The sequence below is a fragment of the Rosa rugosa genome, chromosome 2, assembly GCF_958449725.1.
Source record: "Rosa rugosa chromosome 2, drRosRugo1.1, whole genome shotgun sequence".
Taxonomy (NCBI): Eukaryota; Viridiplantae; Streptophyta; class Magnoliopsida; order Rosales; family Rosaceae; genus Rosa; species Rosa rugosa.
Window position 1 is genome coordinate 52,938,348 of NC_084821.1, and position 20,580 is coordinate 52,958,927.

Sequence of the window (20,580 nt, forward strand, 5' to 3'; positions counted from 1 at the left end):
ATCCTCTAAGGAAAGTATATATATCCTAATCTGACAAGGAATCTAAATCTAACGTGAAATCTAATCTTATCGGGCTTGAAAAACCTAGTCCTATACTAACATTAAATGAATAAACAATGCTTTTGTGTTTCAGTTGTACACATGCTGTTAATTCCAAACATGAAGTTCATCAATATCCATTACTAATTGGTAGAACCTACCAATTCCAGATGCATGCATCCATTCAACAAATCTTTAATAATTCCGTTTCTCCTAGTATTACAAAATAATTTGGACCAAATCCAATTGAGAAAGAGTGTTTCAAATCGTTCACCTTTACTAAACATGTCTTCACTGTAAGTTTACATCATACAGATCCTTTAGTAGGCTTGTTGAAGGATGTTCATGGGACTCATCCTTACTAGCGAGAGAAACCGAAGAATCAATCGATGGACCTTCCATTGATGTTCCTCTTACAAGACTATCTTGCGAGAAAGTTGAAACCTGTGTTTGGCTGTCTTGTGATAGTCTCTCAAAGGCTTTGAACCTCGCATCCTGCTCCATCGTGTCGCGCTTGATTAACGGTGCTTGAATCGGACTTTTACCTTCAAGCATGCTTACGACAGATGACATGGGTGGTCTGAGAGTGGGAGATGGATTGGTGCATAAGAGCGCCAAGTTAAGCATTGTCATCGCCTCTTCTTTGGAGTAGTTTGAACCAAGATCTGGATCCACAAGTTCTAACATATTTCCTTGCTCTTGTAGGACATAGGCCTATAAAACAAAAACATCTATCATCTTCTGAATATATCCATGTTAAAATTAAAAGAGCATACTGAATTTAACACAACAGTATGTGGATGTAAAACATGAAAATTGAAGAACTACAAATATTTTATTTGTAGGAGATAGGTTGTTTGAGAGTGTTTGCAAACCATTTTGAAAAAGACTTATTTCCAGAGAATTTGTGCTTATTTCAAGTACAACAGCAATAAACTACTTACATGAAGAGTGGACAAACAAAACCTCTGAAGATTACAGAATATAATATATGAAGCTTACCCAATCAAGGAGATACACGTACTCCTCCTTTGGTCTGTAATTTGTGTTGCTCTTTCCACTGACTATTTCTAAGGCAACAATACCAAAACTGTACACATCTGCTTTGTCAGTCAAGTATCCCCTCATTGCGTATTCAGGTGCCATATAGCCTCTGTAGAAATGGTAAAAAACTCCAAATCAGTGAGAATATTGCAGTTAACAGTTAATAAATGAAGGCCAAGAGAACTATAAGAAATCTGTAAATGAAAGTATTAAAGTATTTGGCAATGCATTAGGGAAGCCATATCCATTACCCGGAAGCAGCTTTAACAGTTTCTGTTTCTTTGTTCGAAATTCTAACTCAGGAAACATAAATGACACAAAGCCATACTAAGACATCTTAGGGAAGAAAAAATATATGAGAGAGAGCAGCTCACATTGTTCCAGCTATTCGAGTGCTGATATGTGTGTTCTCTTCTTCATCCAGCTTAGCTAAACCAAAATCAGATATTTTGGCATTCAGATCCTTATCAAGCAGGACATTAGTTGCCTTTATATCCCTGTGAACAATTTTCAACCTTGATTCTTCATGAAGATAGGCCAACCCTCTCGCTATCCCCATGCATATCTTCTTTCTTGTTTTCCAGTCCAAGTGTAGCCGTTGTTCTTCATGACCTACAATTATAGGGGACAAGAACATCAAATACAAGACCTCTGAATTTAACATTACGATGATAACGTTGCAGGCTTTACCAAAAAGTGCACGGGCAAGACTATTGTTTTCCATGTATTCATATATAAGCAATAACTGGTTTCCTTCGATACAGCAACCAAAAAGCTTCACGAGATTTGGGTGTTGCAAAGCAGATATCATGCCTATCTCGTTAACAAATTCACGGTTCCCTTGCTTTGATTTAGATGAGAGCTGCTTAACAGCAATTACAGCACCATCTAGTAGTACCCCCTAAGATCAAGCAAACTTATTTCAGAATATGTCTACACTTACTGCTAAAATTGAAAGACAGTCATACAAATCCTTACCTTGTAAACAGGCCCAAAACCTCCTTCACCTATCCTATTTGAAGGATCAAAGTTACCAGTGGCAGCTTTAATTTGTCGTAAGGTGAAATAACCTGTTTGTAGTTCTAGCCCACGCAGTTCTGCCAAAAGGAAAGATTTTAGCTATTTAACAAACACGAAAGAAACAGACTGAAAACAAGAAAATGAAAATTTGTTGCCTGTCGTGGTGTTCAGGAGTCAGGACATTGCCGACCAGGCACATTTCACTCATCTCCCAAATTCAGTGGACACACTGTCAGTGTAATACACATCATAGACTCATCTCCAACCAGTTTGAATCTTCTGATTAACCATGGTATCAAAGCTTTAATTTGGGTCCTAGGCTCGAAACTTCTCATTCTCAAGCCTACTGATTTGTAATTTACTAGGTTGGCTATGTGCCTATGTGTATTGGAAGTTTGGAGAATGTACATTTTAAGCTTAGCCTATAAATAGAGACCTATATTTCGTCCAAAGAGATGTCTTGTAAATCAAATCGACAGAACTCTGTTACTCACACTTTGAGTCGTTTTTCTATAGTTCACAATCAAAGCACGAAGTTTCTTCCCTTGAAATTTCAGTTCTTTTTAGTGTCAATCATTCGAGGGAGAAAGTTAACATGCTGGGAAGCAGTTCCTACGTGAAAGAATTGGTGCAACAAGGAACATTTTTTATGAAGAGAATATCATTACCTTTATCTTCAAGGTCTTTGCCCCCCAAGTAACCCATATATCGAAGGACTGCCAAAATCAATACAATCAACACACATGATGCTACTACAACGCCAGCAATAGCTCCAGCAGATAGGCCAGTATCAACCTTAAAATCTGCAAAGGAAAGAGTAGTTCTTATAATGCATGAATGGAAAGAAAGTAACAATCTATAGTGTGAATGAAACTTACTTGGTGTCACAGTAATTGCAGATATAAGAGGTCCATAGCCACCCCTATCAGGTATTGCCTTAGTTCCTTTTCCTTTCCAGTATAAGTGGATTTCTAGAGTGCTACCATTAACAAGGACGTCATTAAATTCTTTGACGATGATGTCTTTACCAGCACCTCCTGCTTCCTTCATAATATTGAAATCCTTTAAAACCAAATTTCCCTGCACATAATTCGAATTACTAAATTAACCCGTACAGTAACTCCATCAAAGCCATACTAAATCTTGTAAAGGAAACAACCAAGTTCTACAAGTGATAAACGGAAAGAGAAAAAAAATCCAGTTCTACTCACTTGAATTGACACATCAAATATGCGCTGCCCGAGGTCAGTGAATGTGTCATTATCTGAATACTTTATTTCAGCGAAGTGGAGCTGCACTTTGTAACTACCCTTAAGCATGCAAAGGCCATAATACTTGAGTGAGAGCGGGGCAAGGCGGGCAGTTTGATAAATTGGTGAACCATTAAGAGGTGATGTGTTTGTTGCTGTGTAATCTGCTTTTTCCTTCCCCATGTAAATCCCTGTACTGCTATAACCCCACTTCTCAAATGAGGAAATGAAGTCTGACGGTCCCTCAGGGCTCAAGTCCTCTTCGTACTGATTACCATTGAATTTCATCCGACCCCCCCCACAATTAATAAACAAAGAATAGTCTGAAAATGTAATGGAAGTTGTATCAGACATGACACCCCTCAGGAGTCAGGACCAACTAAAATTGGATTCTTAAGCTGTTCCAACTTCCAAAATCATGAAAGCAAAATCTTTTATGAATCTACACAGTAAACTCACATTTGGCTTTTGTGGAACAAGGGAGGTCCTTCTGCAAGCACCACCTATTTGTTGAAAGAAATAAGGTCAATCTTACATGTTCATGTGAATTTCGATGAGAAAAGAAACAAAGTGAGCAAAGAACTTACGGGCTTTGTGAAGATGAAAAGCTAGAAATTAAATTCCTGTTTGATAGTGAAGGAAGTTAGTAGATAATCTAAATTATGAGTAGCATATTATACGTACAGAAAGAGCTTAACATTAGAAGAAGCTTTAGATATTAATAATGAGCTTACACTGATAAGTGTTGACAACCAACTGGAGGTGATCCGCTAAAATTGTTGTAAGACAAATCACTGGAACAGATTGTTCATGACAATGTTAGCAACTTTAAATTCAAAATAAAATATAAAAAAGAAAAATATTTCATCCCGACGTTAAAGGTGTACAGAGGAATTATATGAAATGTACATTTGAGTCTAGCAAACACCGGTAAGAAAAATAATACATAGATTAGTACTAGACTACTAGAGAAGAAGACTAACAAGTGATATTTGTTGCGCAATATCCAGCTTGGTACTTCTCCAGTCAGTAAATTGTTGGTCAAAAACCTCCACCCATAAAACTTACAGTCAATCAAACATGCAATATAGCTAATTGAGAAATATATAAGCAACAATGCTTTTACACAAATAAACTCATGCTCCCTTTATTTATTGAATAGACTTACATGTATTGAAGGGGAAGATTTTTAAGGGTTGTTGGAACTTCACCTGTCAACTTGTTAAAGCTCAGGTCCCTATAAGAAGAAAAAGTCACATATGAGCCCACAAAAGAGTTCTGTCTTGCTAAATTACAAATATGGGTTCATCATTGAGCTACTCCATTTGTGTATAAAGGAACAAATTTCAATTGATGATTGATACCCTTTCAAAGAAAAGAAAAAAGAAAAAAGAAAAAAGAAAAAAAAAACAGTTTACCAAACCAAATTGAAAATTAGGCATCAAACATACTGCAGTAGTTCAGGTCTGGATTCTGGAATGGTTATCCATGAACAAGATTTACAGAAAGAAAAAAAAAAGATGAATTCATAAAATTATCCAAATTGTTGAAAGCAGGATCACTGATTTCTTTCTTCTCCTGAACCATTTTTTTTCTTTCTGAAATTGAGATAACTCTTGCCAAATCACCACTCAACTCTCCAGGAATATCTATTTGTCAAGTACTAATTTTGAGGGAGCTTATAAGAAATAACCTCCATTTATAAGTTTATAAGCAAGCACGAAAACTCGGATTCTTGTTGAGTTCATGGACTAATAAGTTTAAGCATTTCACCAATATATGCTGATTCTAAGCACTTACAATATCTTTAAATTTGTCATATCTCCAATGTAGTCAGGGATAGAATCGGTAATTGAGCAATTTCTCAGAATCCTAAGCCAAGTAGAAGAAACCAAATACCCAGTAGGTTAGCAAAATTGTGAGAATGACATAGCATATAGTTTCAGTAGACTTCTGTGATATCATACTCACAATGTTTTCAGAATTTTCAAATCCTCCAATTTAGGAAAATGCATACTTGATCCATTCAAATCAGATATACTCCTGAGACAAAGAAACACAGAAATATTCATGTTTCGTCGGTTTTAGGTTTTCCATTATTAATCATTTACCAGATAACAAGATATAGGAGGGTGTTCTTCTCACAATTGAGTTAACTTTGTCAGCAAAGATATGGTGGAAGGAATGGGGCCTTCCATGGACGTGCCTTGCATATCCCTGCTCAGATTTACTTGTTCAGACTTCAGAGGACAACGATATATAATAACCAACACTTAAAAACTTGATTCATAAGGAGTATAAAAGATGGAAGATGAACATAATGATGAGAATACTGACAGTCTGTCAAGTTTGGTCCACTTTCCAATAAAAGTAGGTATTTTTCCTGAGATTCGGCTCCCATCTATCCTACTGCAGCAGCAAAAGAAGATGAGAATTCTATATTCCAAAATCCAAGATATGCAATTATTGACTAAAAGTATCACGTACAAATCGGTTAAGTTCTTTAGATTTCCAAATGATTCTGGAATTGTTCCTGTAAAGTTGTTCGCAGAAAGAAGGCTGTAGATAAAAGAAAGAGTCATTTAGGCATTACCATTATGCTGGTAGAAAAAACGTATCCGGTACCAAATCCAAAATAGGGTGCTGATGTAATCATGAATAAGTTTATGATCAGATAAAAGGAACATGGTATCATTCTCCATATATATACAACGCAGAGCTTTTTCCCACTACAGTACTGAATTCTTCATATACATATACAGTTCCTCTTAGAAAACTTTGTTATATGTACCATATCATGTTAAAAAAAAAACAGAAAAAAAAAAAAAGTATCTTATGTAAATATTTGAATGATAAACAAAATGTTCCTGCTTTTGTTCCAGAGAAGTGTGAAAAGTTTGCATGTCAAATAGCATGAGAAGAGCAATCTTACAGTCTATTCAAGGAACTCAAACTCCCAAGGTTTTGAGGAAGAGGCCCTTCAAGTTGATTATCTTCCAACAAACTGAAAAATGCAGTTTTGTTAAGGTTACATATTCCTGAGCTTCTTTCGTTAATTAGGGAAATAAGTTGTTGAGAGTATATACATCCCACATGGAAAAATGGGACCTTGCATATGAGTTTATAAGGATTTGGGCCACTTCATCCATTGCCAATTGGTTTCGGATGTGAACCCCAAATTACTTTATATTGCTAGTGGGTTTATAAGGGGTTGGGCCACTTCATCCATCGCCAATTGATTTTGGATCTGAACCCCAAATTACTTTATCATGGTATTAGAGCAGGTGAGATGTGCATGCCTCACGTGTATGACTTGAAAATTGGCCACACGGACTCAAATACATATATAAGGGTTTGGACCACTCCATTCATTGCCAATTATTCATTGCCAATTAATTTTGGATGTGAACCATAAGTCAATAACATCCTTGCAATACTTACAGCTCAGTAAGAGTAGCAATGTCACCAATTTCCTTTGGAATAGAACCACTTAGTCGATTTCCTATAAGAGACCTGCAGCATACCAATAGTTACATGCTAACAGCCTACATATTATCGCCTTATAAAGGCCTCAGTTATAAATTAAAAAAAAGGGGGTGATCACTTACAGATTCCGAAGAGGGGCGCGAGACATGCCTGCAGGAATGGATCCATTGATGTAGTTACGAGCGAGATCACTGTTTAAAAATAAAAAATAAAAGGCTTTAGTCTTTGTCATTGTTGGATGGTCATTAGTAAAAAAGAGGTGCCATTGTTGAAGGAGAGTGTGCTTGGAAAGTAGTTTTTTTTTTTTTTTTTTAATAAATGGGGTTTAAAAATAGGGAAAGAATCCTTATCTGTTTATCTTTATCCAAGTGAGTAATTCGCATTGAATAAATGAGGGGATATTTGAAGAAAAGCTAAAGTTTACATGGTCCATCAAGATAACCATCAAAGAATCACTTACAGTTGTTGTAGATGAGTAAGACTTCCAAATTCCTCTGGTAGAATACCAGCTAAATTTAGACGCTTCATCACTCTGTCATACGAACATTCGAATAAAATCAGTAAATTAATGGAAAAGAATGAAAAAAGAATAAACCAAATTTGATTAGTCTGATACGTTTCAGCAGTGGAATTCAAAGGAACCAAACTACAAAGCAACGATATCATACATGTTTGTATGATATTCAAAGGAACCAAACTACAAAGCAACGATATCATACAAAGCAACGATATCATACATGTTTGTGACGTGGCAAGTGTTGTTTGCGAAGGAACAGTCGCAAGTGACATTGCTTAGAATCTCGTCCGTGATAATCTTATTAAAGCTTGATCCACCATCTTGGCAAGAACTTTGGCTGATGTTGTTCCAAAAAGAATTCTGGAGTTTCAGGGATATCGTTTCAAGAGTTTTCACTGTTATGTGCCAATCAATTAGTAATATGAAGTAACTGGTTCAGTAGAGAAATAAAGATTTAAGATGGTAGTAAACTGCTCATCACACCCAAGTTAAACATTACCTATTATGCTAAAGAGTTCTACTGTATACACCTACTGAACTGTTCATCACACCCAAGTTTTTTCCTTTCGGTCTAAATTTGCCAAGTTGAACCCTTTTTTTTTTCAATTTTTAAACCCAAATTGAAACCTGCACCTACTGAACTGTCAGATTCACCTCTAATACAAAATTATAGATCACATGGTCAACAATCAAAATCAGAATATTATTCTTTTTCTGTAGGTCAGATCTTAGAAGCCAGAAGATATGGTCAAAAGTCAAAACTAGGCATTTAACTAACCCTTTGCTTTCTAATTAGCACAAGCTATCTACGAAAATTAATGCTAATTAATCAATGATCATTCACTTATTCTAAAGTCAGATTCTTTATCAAAATCAATCTGGATATATATATATATACAGCGGTTCTCCACTGCGGACGTCCGCAGTTTTTCGATCCGTACGGATTTCCAGTTTTGACCCACTTTCCGATCACATTTTTACATTTTAACCGTTCAGTTTTTAGGTCCTAATGTATAGATCACCTCTGCAAAATTTCAGCCAATTTGGTGATCATTAAGGCATTCAAAATTGCAAATTACAACAATATATACGAACGGATCCGGTTCGACAGATTTGGTTCGTTCGTGTAAATTGCAGTTTTGAATGCCTTAACGATCACCAAATTGGCTGAAATTTTGCAGAGGTGATCTATACATTAGGACCTAAAAACTGAACGGTTAAGATGTGAATGTGTGATCGAAAAGTGGGGAAAAACACAAAATCCGTACGTTTTTGCTTATGTGCGGATATCCGCACCTGAGCAAAATTATATATATATATATATATATATTTTTTTTTTTTTGAAACTGAACATTATACTATATTTGCCACCAAACAACAAGATAACTCTCTCCCACCAATTTATGCTCACCTATACCGCGACTTTTACTCCCCCTCTCTCTTGCTCTGCTAGGGTTAGGGTTTTGAATTCTCAAGTTGTGCGGCGTCTCATTCTCATGGCTGCTATTGCCTCCATAACTGCTAGACTTAGAACTAAACTGTCGCTCAAGGAAGGGGAAGAACCCGTGGATTTGGGAAACCTTAGGGTTCCGAGGAAAGAGTTTTTGGCCCGCAATTTCTACCTGGTGGGTCGACTGAATACTTGTCGGGCGCTGGTGTTCGATTCGTTCCAGAGTGTCGTGCGATCGATGTGGCGTCTGTCTGGGACGGTGGAGGTCCAACCAAGAGGTGATCGTTTTCTCTTTATGTTCTCCCATGAACGTGATGTTGCTCGTGTGAAGAAGGGTGGTCCCTGGGGTTTTCAGCGAGTCATGCTTCTCCTGAATGACTATGATGGATTTTCGGAGATCTCAGAGGTGAAGCTAGATTTTGTTTGGATCTGGACTGTGCTGCAAGGAATTCCTCTAGGTATCCTGACTGAGCCTATGGTCAGGTTGGTGGGAGGGACGATTGGAGAAGTGCTGGAGGTAGATCGTGGTGCGTTGCGGCGGGGAGAGGCCCGTATCCGGCTTGTGTTACCTATCAATGAGCCGGTGCGATTGGATCGAAGGGTTAGGGTTTCTCCTGCTAATGTCCTAACACTTCGTTTTCGATACGAAAGTCTGTTGGGGCGCTGCCGGATCTGTACTATGCTTAATCATGGTGGGCAACATTGTCTAGGGAGACAGAGCCAGCTTTAGAGCTGGAAACGGAGGCGGGGGTGCAGCCAGTAGCGGGGCCGATTGTTCCTGCCCTAGTCTTCAGGGCGAATGTTCAGCCTACAATTTCTCCTTCCTTGCTGTCTGCTTTTAGGATCCCTAATATGCTGAAGAAACGATCGGTGCAGATCCGGTAGCTGCCAGAGCTGGTGCCGACGTCGGGGACTGAAGGGACCTCTTCTCAACATCTTGTGGGGATGCGTCGCCCAAGAGAGGAGGAGACTCAGGAAGAGGGGAAGCGTGCCAAACACGGATTGGATCTTGTCCCGGTTGATTTGCAACCGGAAAATCTCGGTTTGGAGTTCTCTTCCGAGGGACTAGTGGATGTGACAGTGACCTCAGCTCCTAAGGTCTACAAGAAGAAAGGACGGCCCCGTGGCAAGAGAAACACTCCCAAAAGCTCGCCGGCGATGTCGGTTTGTAGAGGCTCTGAGTCACTGGAGTCAGCGTCTACTGCAGGTGGTCTAACAGGTTTGCATGCTACGCATGCAAGTTTGGCGTCTTTTTCCCAGTCTGGTTAGGAGAAGCTCCTCTGCATCTCTATGGGTGAGGCGTGGCTTCTTTGTTCATGGAGACGTACACCACGAGGGTCTTAGGCGTCAAAATGTTCAAGGAGGTGTTTCATCTGCGGAGTTGTAGGGCTAGCATTTTATTTTATTGCTTTTTGGCTTTAGTGTTTTTCTGGACTTTAGTTTTTTGGATTTCCTTTGGTTTTAGTACTCTTAATGAGCATGCATTGTAATATGAGGGGTGTTTGTACCATTCATGCTTGACCGAGCGAGGTCGTATGATTTATCATCAATGGATCAGTCTTCCGTTGCCCTCAAAAAAAAAAAAAAAAACAAGATAACTCTCTCCCATATAATTCTTATTATTAAACCTAAAGAAAATTAATAATACTAATTATTAAAAAAAAAAAAGCCCAAAGATATTAAATTTGGTTGTTTGGCCATTTATGACATGTACCAAACAAAGAAACAAGATAGACCCTTCCCTTCCCTATCGAAAAAAACAAGGGGAGTGGATCCTATCTGAGCTCAGGTTTTACCTGAGCTTCCTAAGCTTTTCTCTAGATTACGACACGTGGCTCTCATGAATCTAATGGTATACAATGTTAGTTTATCCTTTTCTATTTTACTTTCTCCCATTCTTCTTCTTCTTCTTCTTCGAGAATCAATAGGATCACTCTCTCTCTTTTGGTCTAGCTCTTTGATCTCCGCTGGTCAAGAATTAGAATCATTTTCTGGGTTTGTGTCGGTTTGAGATCTGGTGGAGAATTGGATTAATTCAAGAGGGTTGAATTGGGTTTTATGGATTTGAAGTACTGGCCTTGTAGATGAGATAATGCAGATCTCTTTGATTGGGATCACTCTCTCTTTTTGTTTCATCTTTGTCTTTATCACAATTAGATGAGATAACGAATCTTATCTTTACCCCTTTATGTCCTTTCTATACTGCCGCATTTCCGTTACAATCCAAGACTGCAGATGATACAATTGATAGTCATGGACAAGTTCTTTTAGCTTCCATGAACAGATGCAATTTAATAAAAATCTGAGCATTTTGAACACCGTAGTCGAGGCCCTGTCGTTTAACTACTGCAAAGTAAAGCTTTCCGGCGACCACGTTGATGCTCAAGCTCGGATAGTGGAAGTGTGGATTGTGGTGTTGTTCTTTCTCATTGGCCTCGGTGGTCCTCGGGCAGGTTGCGAATCGGAGCTCTGGGTTTTGAACTGAGAGCTTCTAATGCTTGCGTGGCTCTGTTCTAGTATTCTTGATCATTGGGATCTTGCTCAATCCAGCAAGCAAAAGAAGGAAGAATGTTTCATTTATTTGATATAAAGCATTATCCAACTTGTGGTTATCCAAATTGGTGCAAAAGAAATGAAGAGAAGAAAAACTGGGAGAGAGAGTGAATAGATCGTGGAAGAAAGGAAGAGAAGAAAAACCGGGAGATCGAGAGAGAGAATAGGTAAGGGGAAAGAAGAGAGAAAGAAACAGAATATAAAAAGAAATGCCAAGTTTGTTGTAGACCATTGGATCCCAGTATAGCCACGTGTCTTAATCTAAATGAAAGCTTAGGAAGCTCAGCTTAAAAACTTGCTTAGGGGAGGATCCGCTCCCACACAGAAGATAGACCCTTTACTGCTCATTGCGCCATTCTGCAACTTGTACTGGCATAAATAGACAACTATGCCCTCATGACCTGGTTATATTGTTTTTGTTTCTCCGTTACTAAATTTGACAAAAGGTATCACAGATTCACAGAGCCCCTGTTACCGGAAAGGTATCACAGATTCACAGAGCCCCTGTTACCGGAAAAGTATCTTCCGCCGGTCACGCCCGTCATATTTAATAATTCAAACGGTACAGAGGACAGAAGAAAACGACATCACTAACCAAACAAAACGCTTTTGTCTTTCACCAAAAATATTTATAAAATAAAAAAATAAAAAATGCGACATTTGACACTGCTCAATTAACTGGAACTGAGGTTCTGGACCCATATGACATTCATCTTCATCGATAAGATCAAGAGTCAGTGGCGGAACTAGAAGGTTGTATTTGGGGGGGCCGAAAAATTGTGAAATATGTTGAATAATTTTTTTTTTTAATAGAAGACAATTTAATGCAAAACATATTTAACATTTGTAAAGAAAGCTTTAATGTTTTGTGCTACATACCAATGTATTCTTTCATAACATCTACTCATGTCTTCTTTGTAGTTTTTCAAAAAGATTTATTAATAGGTTAAAGTTATTGTACCATACAAGTGTTCAAAATTATTATTGTTTATACCTTTTTCCTTCTACGGTTTTTTTTTGCACAATCAGAGTAAGTGGGGGGGGGGGGGGGGGGGGGGGGCAATTCCATGATTATTGTCTAAATCTTGTTAAATCACATACTAATTACATGCCCAAGTGTGCAGTTCAAAAGTTTTGGGGGGGCCACGGCCACCTCCGGCCCCTTAATAGTTCCGCCACTGTCAAGAGTTCTATTCAGAACTGAAAATTTACCATGTTGGAGGTCTTGAAAAACTATTAATATAGGGTCGGAAATTCTCATCAATGTCAATTTCTCTGTTCTAAATTTTTTAATAGTTCTGCTAGACAGCTTCTAATGTGCTCAGGTAGTCTGGTAGTAGTGTTTTTGAATGAGTAAAAGAGCAGAGGGAATTAGAAAAAGGAACCAGTTTGGAGATGTTGAATGAGGTTTTGATGGAACCCAGAAGAGAAAAAGGTCTAAATTTTTAGAAACCAACACTGTTTGGATACACAGAAAACAAAACAGAGCAGACACACATAGATAGATAAGGTAGAGAAAACAGGGTACCCAATTTCAGTTACTGAACAGAGCAGTTACAACATCAAACTGGCAAAGCAATGATTTGCAGATTTCTATCGCTGTTAATGGAAGAATTTGCTAAAGTTCACAGTGATAAGAATAAGGCTACTGGTTGTAGTAGAAATTTGAACACTTTGCCCACTGCTCGGATGACTTGGAGGAGACCTAGATTTCCTTTTATCAAGATTAATGTAGATGAGGCTGTTCACTTGAATGCAAGTAGACGTGGTCTAGGTGTTGTGATTAGAAGTTGGGATGGGTCTGTTTTGGTGGTTGCTTCTAAAGGAATGATTGGTAACTTCTCTCCAAAAGCTACCGAATTATATGCTGCCAAGTTGGGTCTTCAAGTGGCAAGAAATGGAGGCTACTCACATGCTATTCTTGAAATGGATGCAAAGGAAGCTGTGTCAAGTATATCCTCTTCTGATGAAACTTGGGAGGTGGATGGGGCTTTTGTGGAGGCAGTAAAGTCCTATTTTTCTTATTTTACTTCTATTCAATGTATGTTTTCTCCACGTGATTGTAATCAGGCAGCACATGTCGTTGCTAAGCATGCGCTTGTGATTCCTGACTTTCACGTTTGGATATGTAATAGCCCGGAGTGGCTTAGTGATGTACTATCTATGGAGGGTTAATTCCCCCAAATAATAAATTATTCAGTTTCAACAAAAAAAAAAAAACTGGTAAAGCAATGCAATATACCCACAACAGGAAAAATGTTGAATATAACCCAAAAATCTTCACAAACCCAGAAAAAGGTTATGATTTTGAAGCGAGAAGGATGAAATTATGGTACTTACCTTCTTGTAGAGGAATGAGTTGAGCAAGAGACCCAAACCCAGTGAAGCAAATCAGCACCAGAAACCCAAAAGCAAAGACCAAACCAATCCTAGAGTTCGAAATCGCGGACCCCATTTTCGCTGTACAATTAACTCAAGACCCAATCAACTATTGCATGCATAGAAGATAGAACAAATGGACAATGAGTTAAGGGTTTGAGGGCCGAAGGGCTATATATACCCTTTGATTTAGCCCTATAGCCCTTACAAAAAATAATATTTTATTTAATGGGAGACCCAACTGATTGGATCTTCTGGCCCACATCATGTGATAAAACTTGCATGGATAATGGTGGCTGGGTTGACCGTTGATAGGTGGTGGCGACAATTGAGGCAAGGATATATAGGGGTATATTAGGGTACTAAACCACTAATGGTTGTTGCAGAATGCAGATGTATATTTTTTAGGGGTTGTGACCACTTACCCAATTTCAGCTTAAAAATTGTCCACTTACTCTACTAAGAGTTATTTAACCTCATTTACCCAATCTAATATCTATTGACATTTTAGCCCCTATTAATTAAATTGAAACTCATCCCTCTCCTCTCAGACTCTGTCTCTCTCCCCCCGATCTCCACCTCCAGTTTCTCTCTCTCTCTCTCTCTCCACCTCCGGCCGACTGCATTGCCAAGCCTGTTTTGCCAGACCGCCTTCATCATCGACCTAACCCAGGCCTTCTTCAAGCACATCCACGGCACCGCCCTCCCTCCTCCTCCAACGGCCAGACCAAGATCTCCGTCATCGGCGCCGGCAGCGTCGGCCTGTCCATCGCCCAGCCCATTCTAACCTAGGACCTTCGAAGCTTGTCCTCGTCGACGCCATACCCGACAAGCACCGCGGTCAGAAGCTTGACCTCGACTGCATCTCTGATTGCAAGCACCGCTGCCACGAGAAGAAACCTCCGATGCTCCGCCGCCACGCCAGGGTCGTCATCAGACCTCCGAAGCTCCACGTGGCAGCCGGAGTTCGGGTCCGGGCTTTGGTCCGGGTCGGGGTTCTGATGCCGTCGTTCAGGCTTCTCTTCTTCTTCTTTTTTTTTTTTTTTTTTTTGCCCCTCTTTCTGGTAAAATGCATAGGAGGCCTCCAATGGCTATTGCGGTGGTTTGTTTCTCCAAAAAATTGGTCGATTTCAATATGGGATGTTGCTAGTAGTGATTGTTTTGTTTATTATGATTTGGTTGGGCAATAATAAGATCATTAGTGGGCAATAAAACGATTATTAGAAGATAATAATAAGATTAATGGGGGGAAGTAAAAAGATTATTGGGGGGCAATAATATGATTATTGGGAGGTAATAATATGAGTATTGGGGGGCAATAATATGCATATAAATTGATCAATTGTGCCTATAGTGTATTCATTTTGGTTTTGGGAGTTTATACAATTCACTGGACGACAATAATATGATTTTGGGAGGCAATAATATGATTATTGGGAGGCAATAATATGAGTATTGGGGGGGGGCAATAATATGCATATAACTTGATCAATTGTGCCTGTAGTGTATTCATTTTGGTTTTGGGAGTTTATACAATTCACTGGACGGCAATAATATGATTTCGGGAGGCAATAATATAATTATTGGGAGGCAATAATATGAGTATTGGGGGCAATAATATGATTACCGGGGGGCAATAATATGGTTACTGGGTATTATTAGGGGCCATAAATTCAGACGCCGGAATCCGGTGACCGGTCGCCGGATTCCGGTCATCGGTTGCCGGATTCCAGTCATCGGTCGCCGGAGTCAGCGTCCGGCCACTGGTCACAGGAGCACAGCAAGGTGGAGGATGACTTCTCTCTCTAAGTGAGAAAGAAGGAGAGGGCAAAAAAGTCTCAAAAATAAATAAAAAGAATAAAAAAAGAATTAATTGGGTATTAGGGAAATAATCTCTTAGAGTGTTTTGAGTAAATGGGGTTAAAAAAACTGTTAGTGGAGCAAGTGGGCAATTTTTAAGCTAAAATTGGGTAAATGATCATTTCCCCTATTTTTTAATCAAAAGATGAACCTTTTTTTTTTTTTTTTTAGTTAAGTTAGTATGGGAATATTTTACTAAATTTTTGTATGTAGGGTGAATTAAGTATATAGAAGCGTGACAATAGACGCATCTTTTAGAAATTTATTGTTTTTTTTTTCTAATTTTAGAAGTGTAAAATGGAGCGTAGTCGGAAAATTTATTTTAGCTTCATCATAAAACTTTTTCAATGAGCTTAAATAAGGAACTCAATGTGGATATTCTTAACAGCACTGCTACAGTACTACGAACTTTACATTAAAAGAAAATCACTAAAGGCCAATAACAAATAAGGTCACAACTTGTCTGCTCAATATTTGTATCTTTCATAAGGCCAGTCGAACTTAAAAAGCTATTGACCTGAACCTAAAAGTTACGGTCTCAAAAGGAAAGGCTATTGTCCCTGACCCGAACCTAAAAGCTATTGACCTAAATATTTTGAGGGAAAAAGTATATATAATGGTGTAGTAAATAACAAGGTCACTAAAATGTTATAAGATAAATCTAAAGTTAGAGAGAGACTCTACTAATGATTAGTTGAGGACTTTTCGATTAATGGTTGTGAGACTCATTTTTCTATTACATTTCGGCAAATCAACTGTTACATGTTTAGATATTCATGAGCAGATCACTTCTACATATTTTCAATAAAATTGAAAATTGTTAAGGTATCGAAATAGACCAAATAAATGGACAAACCGAATCTATCAAATTTGAACCGTTTATGTTCATAAATGATAAATCAATATTATAAATGCTTTAACGATTTTCAATTTGGTTGAAAATTAATTTGCAGAAATATTCTACTCATGATTTTTTTTTTTTTGATCAAAATGAGACATACCAATAATATGCTCCATTCATAGAATAAGAAATAGTACAAAGACTACCCCCATAAAGACAATTATGCTCTGAGTAGCCTATGCCACATACAAACACCTCGCCTTGCAGGCAATCTATTCTACCTAGTTTCACACGCCGAGCACGCAATTGTGGCATGCCAAAAACTAAGTACTTCCACAAGACTCATAGAGGTATCTCTACTAGCATAGACAATAGGAACTAGGATAAAACCTATCAATCAACTATTGGTTCCTTACCCCGGGGAGGGTTGGAACCATGATTTGCTTCCACCACAGTGAATTCCGGTAATCCATTCACCAACTTCTCCTCCTTCCGAGGAGTCTTGAGCTTCTTTATCGGTGACTTCTTCATAGGTAAAGCATGCACAACTTTAAGCTCCTTTGCCTTATTTTTTGCGCCCTTTGGTCGTCTCGGCCTCTTCTTGTACACTTCCTTCACATCTTTCACAGAACTCAATCCCATTATCACAGCATCCAAATTGGTCTTACCCACTGCTAAGCTCAACCGCAACTTCTTTGGAGATATGCCATCTGCCTCTACACGTTTCCGACGCATACCACAACTAGGAGCTACCTCCATCAACCCCTGTTCACTTGGGCTACCACTCCCAACCAGTTCCTGCCCTACAAATCCCATAGCTGGTTCACTACCAGTCTCCACCTGCTCGCTCTGAGCTGCAGTGAGCACCCCAGAACTTCCTTCCCTACTACCGGTGACAAGTCTACGCTTAAACTCCTTTCTCCCCTTTGGTTTAGCTGCTGGTAAGAATCTCTCTAGCCCACCCTGTGGACTCGGTTGTGCTCCAAAAACCATCGACGGTCCAACATGCGGAGGCAACTCCACGCTGTTCAACACCCTCTCAAGATTCCGCCGTGCCGGCGACTGTGCAGTCCTAACCTCCACCAGAAGGGGCGTCCCAACACAGGGTACTCCAACATGAGTAATCAAACCACATTCTTGACATCTACCATAGAGATTTTCAAAAAAGAAATCCAGCTCCACATCAACCCCATCATCCACCGTAAGCCTCCGTTGGAATAGCACAGGTTGCAGAAGGTCCAGCTCAACTCGGATCCGAATCCTTCCGTCTTCAAATTCTGTTGTGTCCTTCTGCACATACCGCCCCAAAGCGCTACCAATCCTTCTCAGGCACCGGTCAATATGGAAATCCGGTGGTAGCCCACGTACCTTGATCCAGAAGGCTAAAGTAGAGAGTGGAACGTCCTTAATCGCCCCCACCCCATCATACGGAGCTAGGACAACCGGCGCTCGATCAAAACCCCAAGGACCACCTCGAAGGATCCGGTTACGATCTGTTGGATCCGTCAAGGTGAACAGAAAACGGTCACCATGTTCCTGAGCAGTGTACCGGCCATTCAACCTCCATGCACGCCGGAACATGCCCATGAACGATCGCTTATTGAAAGCCCTAACCGTCAACAACTTTCCCACCAGATACGTCTGGGAGCGACGCAGCCCCTCACCACGAGCCAGACGAAGATCAACTGGCCTACTCACATCTGCCAGTCCCAGAGAAGCTGCCAGTCGACCAGCCATCGCATGCACCTCCTCCATGTCGTCAAGCTTTGAGAAAACTGAAACTAGGGTTTTTTGCTTCCCTCTCTCTCGCGTCAGCGGCTAGGGTTTGAGAAACAAGGATTGTATATTAAGTATTAAGACATGACATATTGTTACAGCTTTCTAAAGCACCATCTATAGTCTACTCATGAATATCTAAACATTTAATGGTTAATTTGCCGAAATGTAATTAAAGAGTGGATCTCACAAAAAAGTTCTTAACTAGTCCTCAATACAGTGGCTCTCATTATAACTCTCCACCCAAAATTATATTGCAAATATTCAATTCCATATTGATCATTAGTAATATTTTGTTTTCCAACAACTTCAATCAAGAATCAAAAAAAAAAAAAAACAACTTTAATCAATGAGTCAAATACATTGAATCCTTTGTGGAAATTTCAAAATTTTTCTTTAAAGACTAATATGATTCTATGGCATGGCATGGAATGATGGAATATGGCGTACCAGCAATTAATTAGTTCCCACGTCATGTTAATGTTGACTAACAAGAAACCCCAAAGAAATGTATGTCCGCACTATAAGATGTTGACTGATCGTTCATTCACAGAGAAGTTCATCGAAGCCAGTTGTAATGACTTGAACCCTAGGCGACACAAAGTCAAAACAGCTCTCGGGACGTGGGGTTATATATGATGGTTATTTTTGTGTATGCTGGAAGGCTAAGAGCCTAAGACTCATGCTTGAAGGCTTTCAATTTCCGAGTCGTCTTCATCATGTTCGATTATTCGCGATGGTCCTGTTACCATTAATTATACATATACAAAAGTAGAATGGGATTTGTATTGTTCAATGAATAGTAAACAGTGATTTACCGGATTTGCCCCCTATTTTCTTTCATCTTTGACGCTTTTGTCCCTCAGTTTTTATTTTTATTTTATTATTATTATTTTTAAGAAAAAACACAAAATATTAGCTCAATTAAATTATTACAAATAGAAGTGAAAGATAATTATGATCTTAAAATTTATTTGTTCTTGAATCCATGGTTTTAGCTTGGTAAGATTATACAAACTTTTTATCCGTCTTTATACATGGCTTAGATTTGTCAAATGTGACCTGAGCATAGAACATAAACCTTGATTTAAAATAATTTTTTAAAATAGAAATAGAAAAAGTCAGTAAACATGGTATTATATAGGTGGGTGTCTTGAGTAATTCTTAAATTTGAATTTAGAACTTTATATGTTTATCACAGATCAGTAAATTGTTATAAAGATTTTTGAAAGCTTCACTGCTAAGTTTCATATGCTGCTCCTTATATTAGATCGTTTGTATCCAAAAACAAATGAAGGGTCTTCAACACCATATGAACCAATAAGTGATACATCAGATGATGATTAGTTCCAACATGAAATGTATGATATTTTGGTGAGATTTAACCACTTTTTTAATTTGTATGTAAAGAATATCTTTTGTTAGACTATCCATTTCTTTTGAAAAATGTAAATACAGAAGTTTGGTTAAAATGTCAGATCATACTCAACACTTCCATTTAAAGTTAGGTTAAAACACCAGCTTTCATAATATGCAAAATGATAATATATTTAGTTAACATTTTTTATATTGTCATTACTATCCTACAACATATAAAATTTACGACAAAAAATACAAATCTGCAGCATCGCGCGAGCGAGCTGCCTAGTGCATACACGATATTTACATGAGTGAGGGCTGTATATATGTACGGGTACGCATCCAGTGGCCAGTATATATCATATAGTCTCGATCATTGGCTTAATTATGTAGGGTTGTGATGACAACATATATAGGAACTAATTAGTGTCACTGTGTCGTGACACGCAAGTTGCCGATGTATTTTTCTGTCTCTTGTGGCCTTGCATCTTTCAAAATTTTGAATAAAGAAAATACTTGCATCTAAATCGACATGGACCCTATGTATCCAAAATTTCTTTTATTTATATACATTGGACATTCTAAATTCAATATTTAACAATTCAAAAGTTAAATCAACATGGATCAACATTCAGAGATGATTTTTAAATGTTGATTTAACTATTAAACAGCTAAAACATAACTTTAAATTGCCTACTATACAAATAAAAAAAGAGTTTCAATACACGGATGCAAACTCTTTGCCATAAAAAAATACACGGATTCAAACTGGCGTGCATGGTCCTTTAGATTTAAGTATTTTCCAGCTTGGTACATGCATGGGAGTTCATATATCATACAGTCTCGATCATTGGCTTAATTATGTAGGGTTGTGAAGACAACATATTTAGGAACTAATTAGTGTCACTGTGTCGTGACATGCAAGTTGCCGATGTATTTTTCTGTCTCTTGTGGCCTTGCATCTTTCAAAATTTTGAATAAAGAAAATACTTACATCTAAATCGAC

General features: G+C 38.5%; 1 protein-coding gene across 1 annotated transcript; it reads right to left on the minus strand.

Annotated features, from left to right (window-relative positions):
• Window positions 1-289: 289 nt before the first annotated feature.
• On the minus strand, window positions 290-13,885 carry LOC133728277 (probable LRR receptor-like serine/threonine-protein kinase At1g53430). The gene is made up of 24 exons (XM_062155675.1): window positions 13,700-13,885; window positions 7,577-7,751; window positions 7,300-7,371; window positions 6,962-7,030; window positions 6,795-6,866; window positions 6,286-6,357; window positions 5,841-5,912; window positions 5,691-5,762; window positions 5,499-5,570; window positions 5,325-5,396; window positions 5,154-5,225; window positions 4,522-4,590; window positions 4,337-4,402; window positions 4,088-4,147; window positions 3,941-3,976; window positions 3,813-3,856; window positions 3,315-3,676; window positions 2,982-3,183; window positions 2,772-2,906; window positions 2,062-2,180; window positions 1,774-1,984; window positions 1,458-1,695; window positions 1,042-1,192; window positions 290-753 (listed from the first exon to the last, which is right to left on the minus strand). Exons 1-24 carry the CDS (start codon window positions 13,812-13,814, stop codon window positions 331-333), a joined length of 3,051 nt encoding a protein of 1,016 aa, XP_062011659.1. The 5' UTR covers window positions 13,815-13,885; the 3' UTR covers window positions 290-330.
• Between the last annotated feature and the right edge of the window lie 6,695 nt (window positions 13,886-20,580).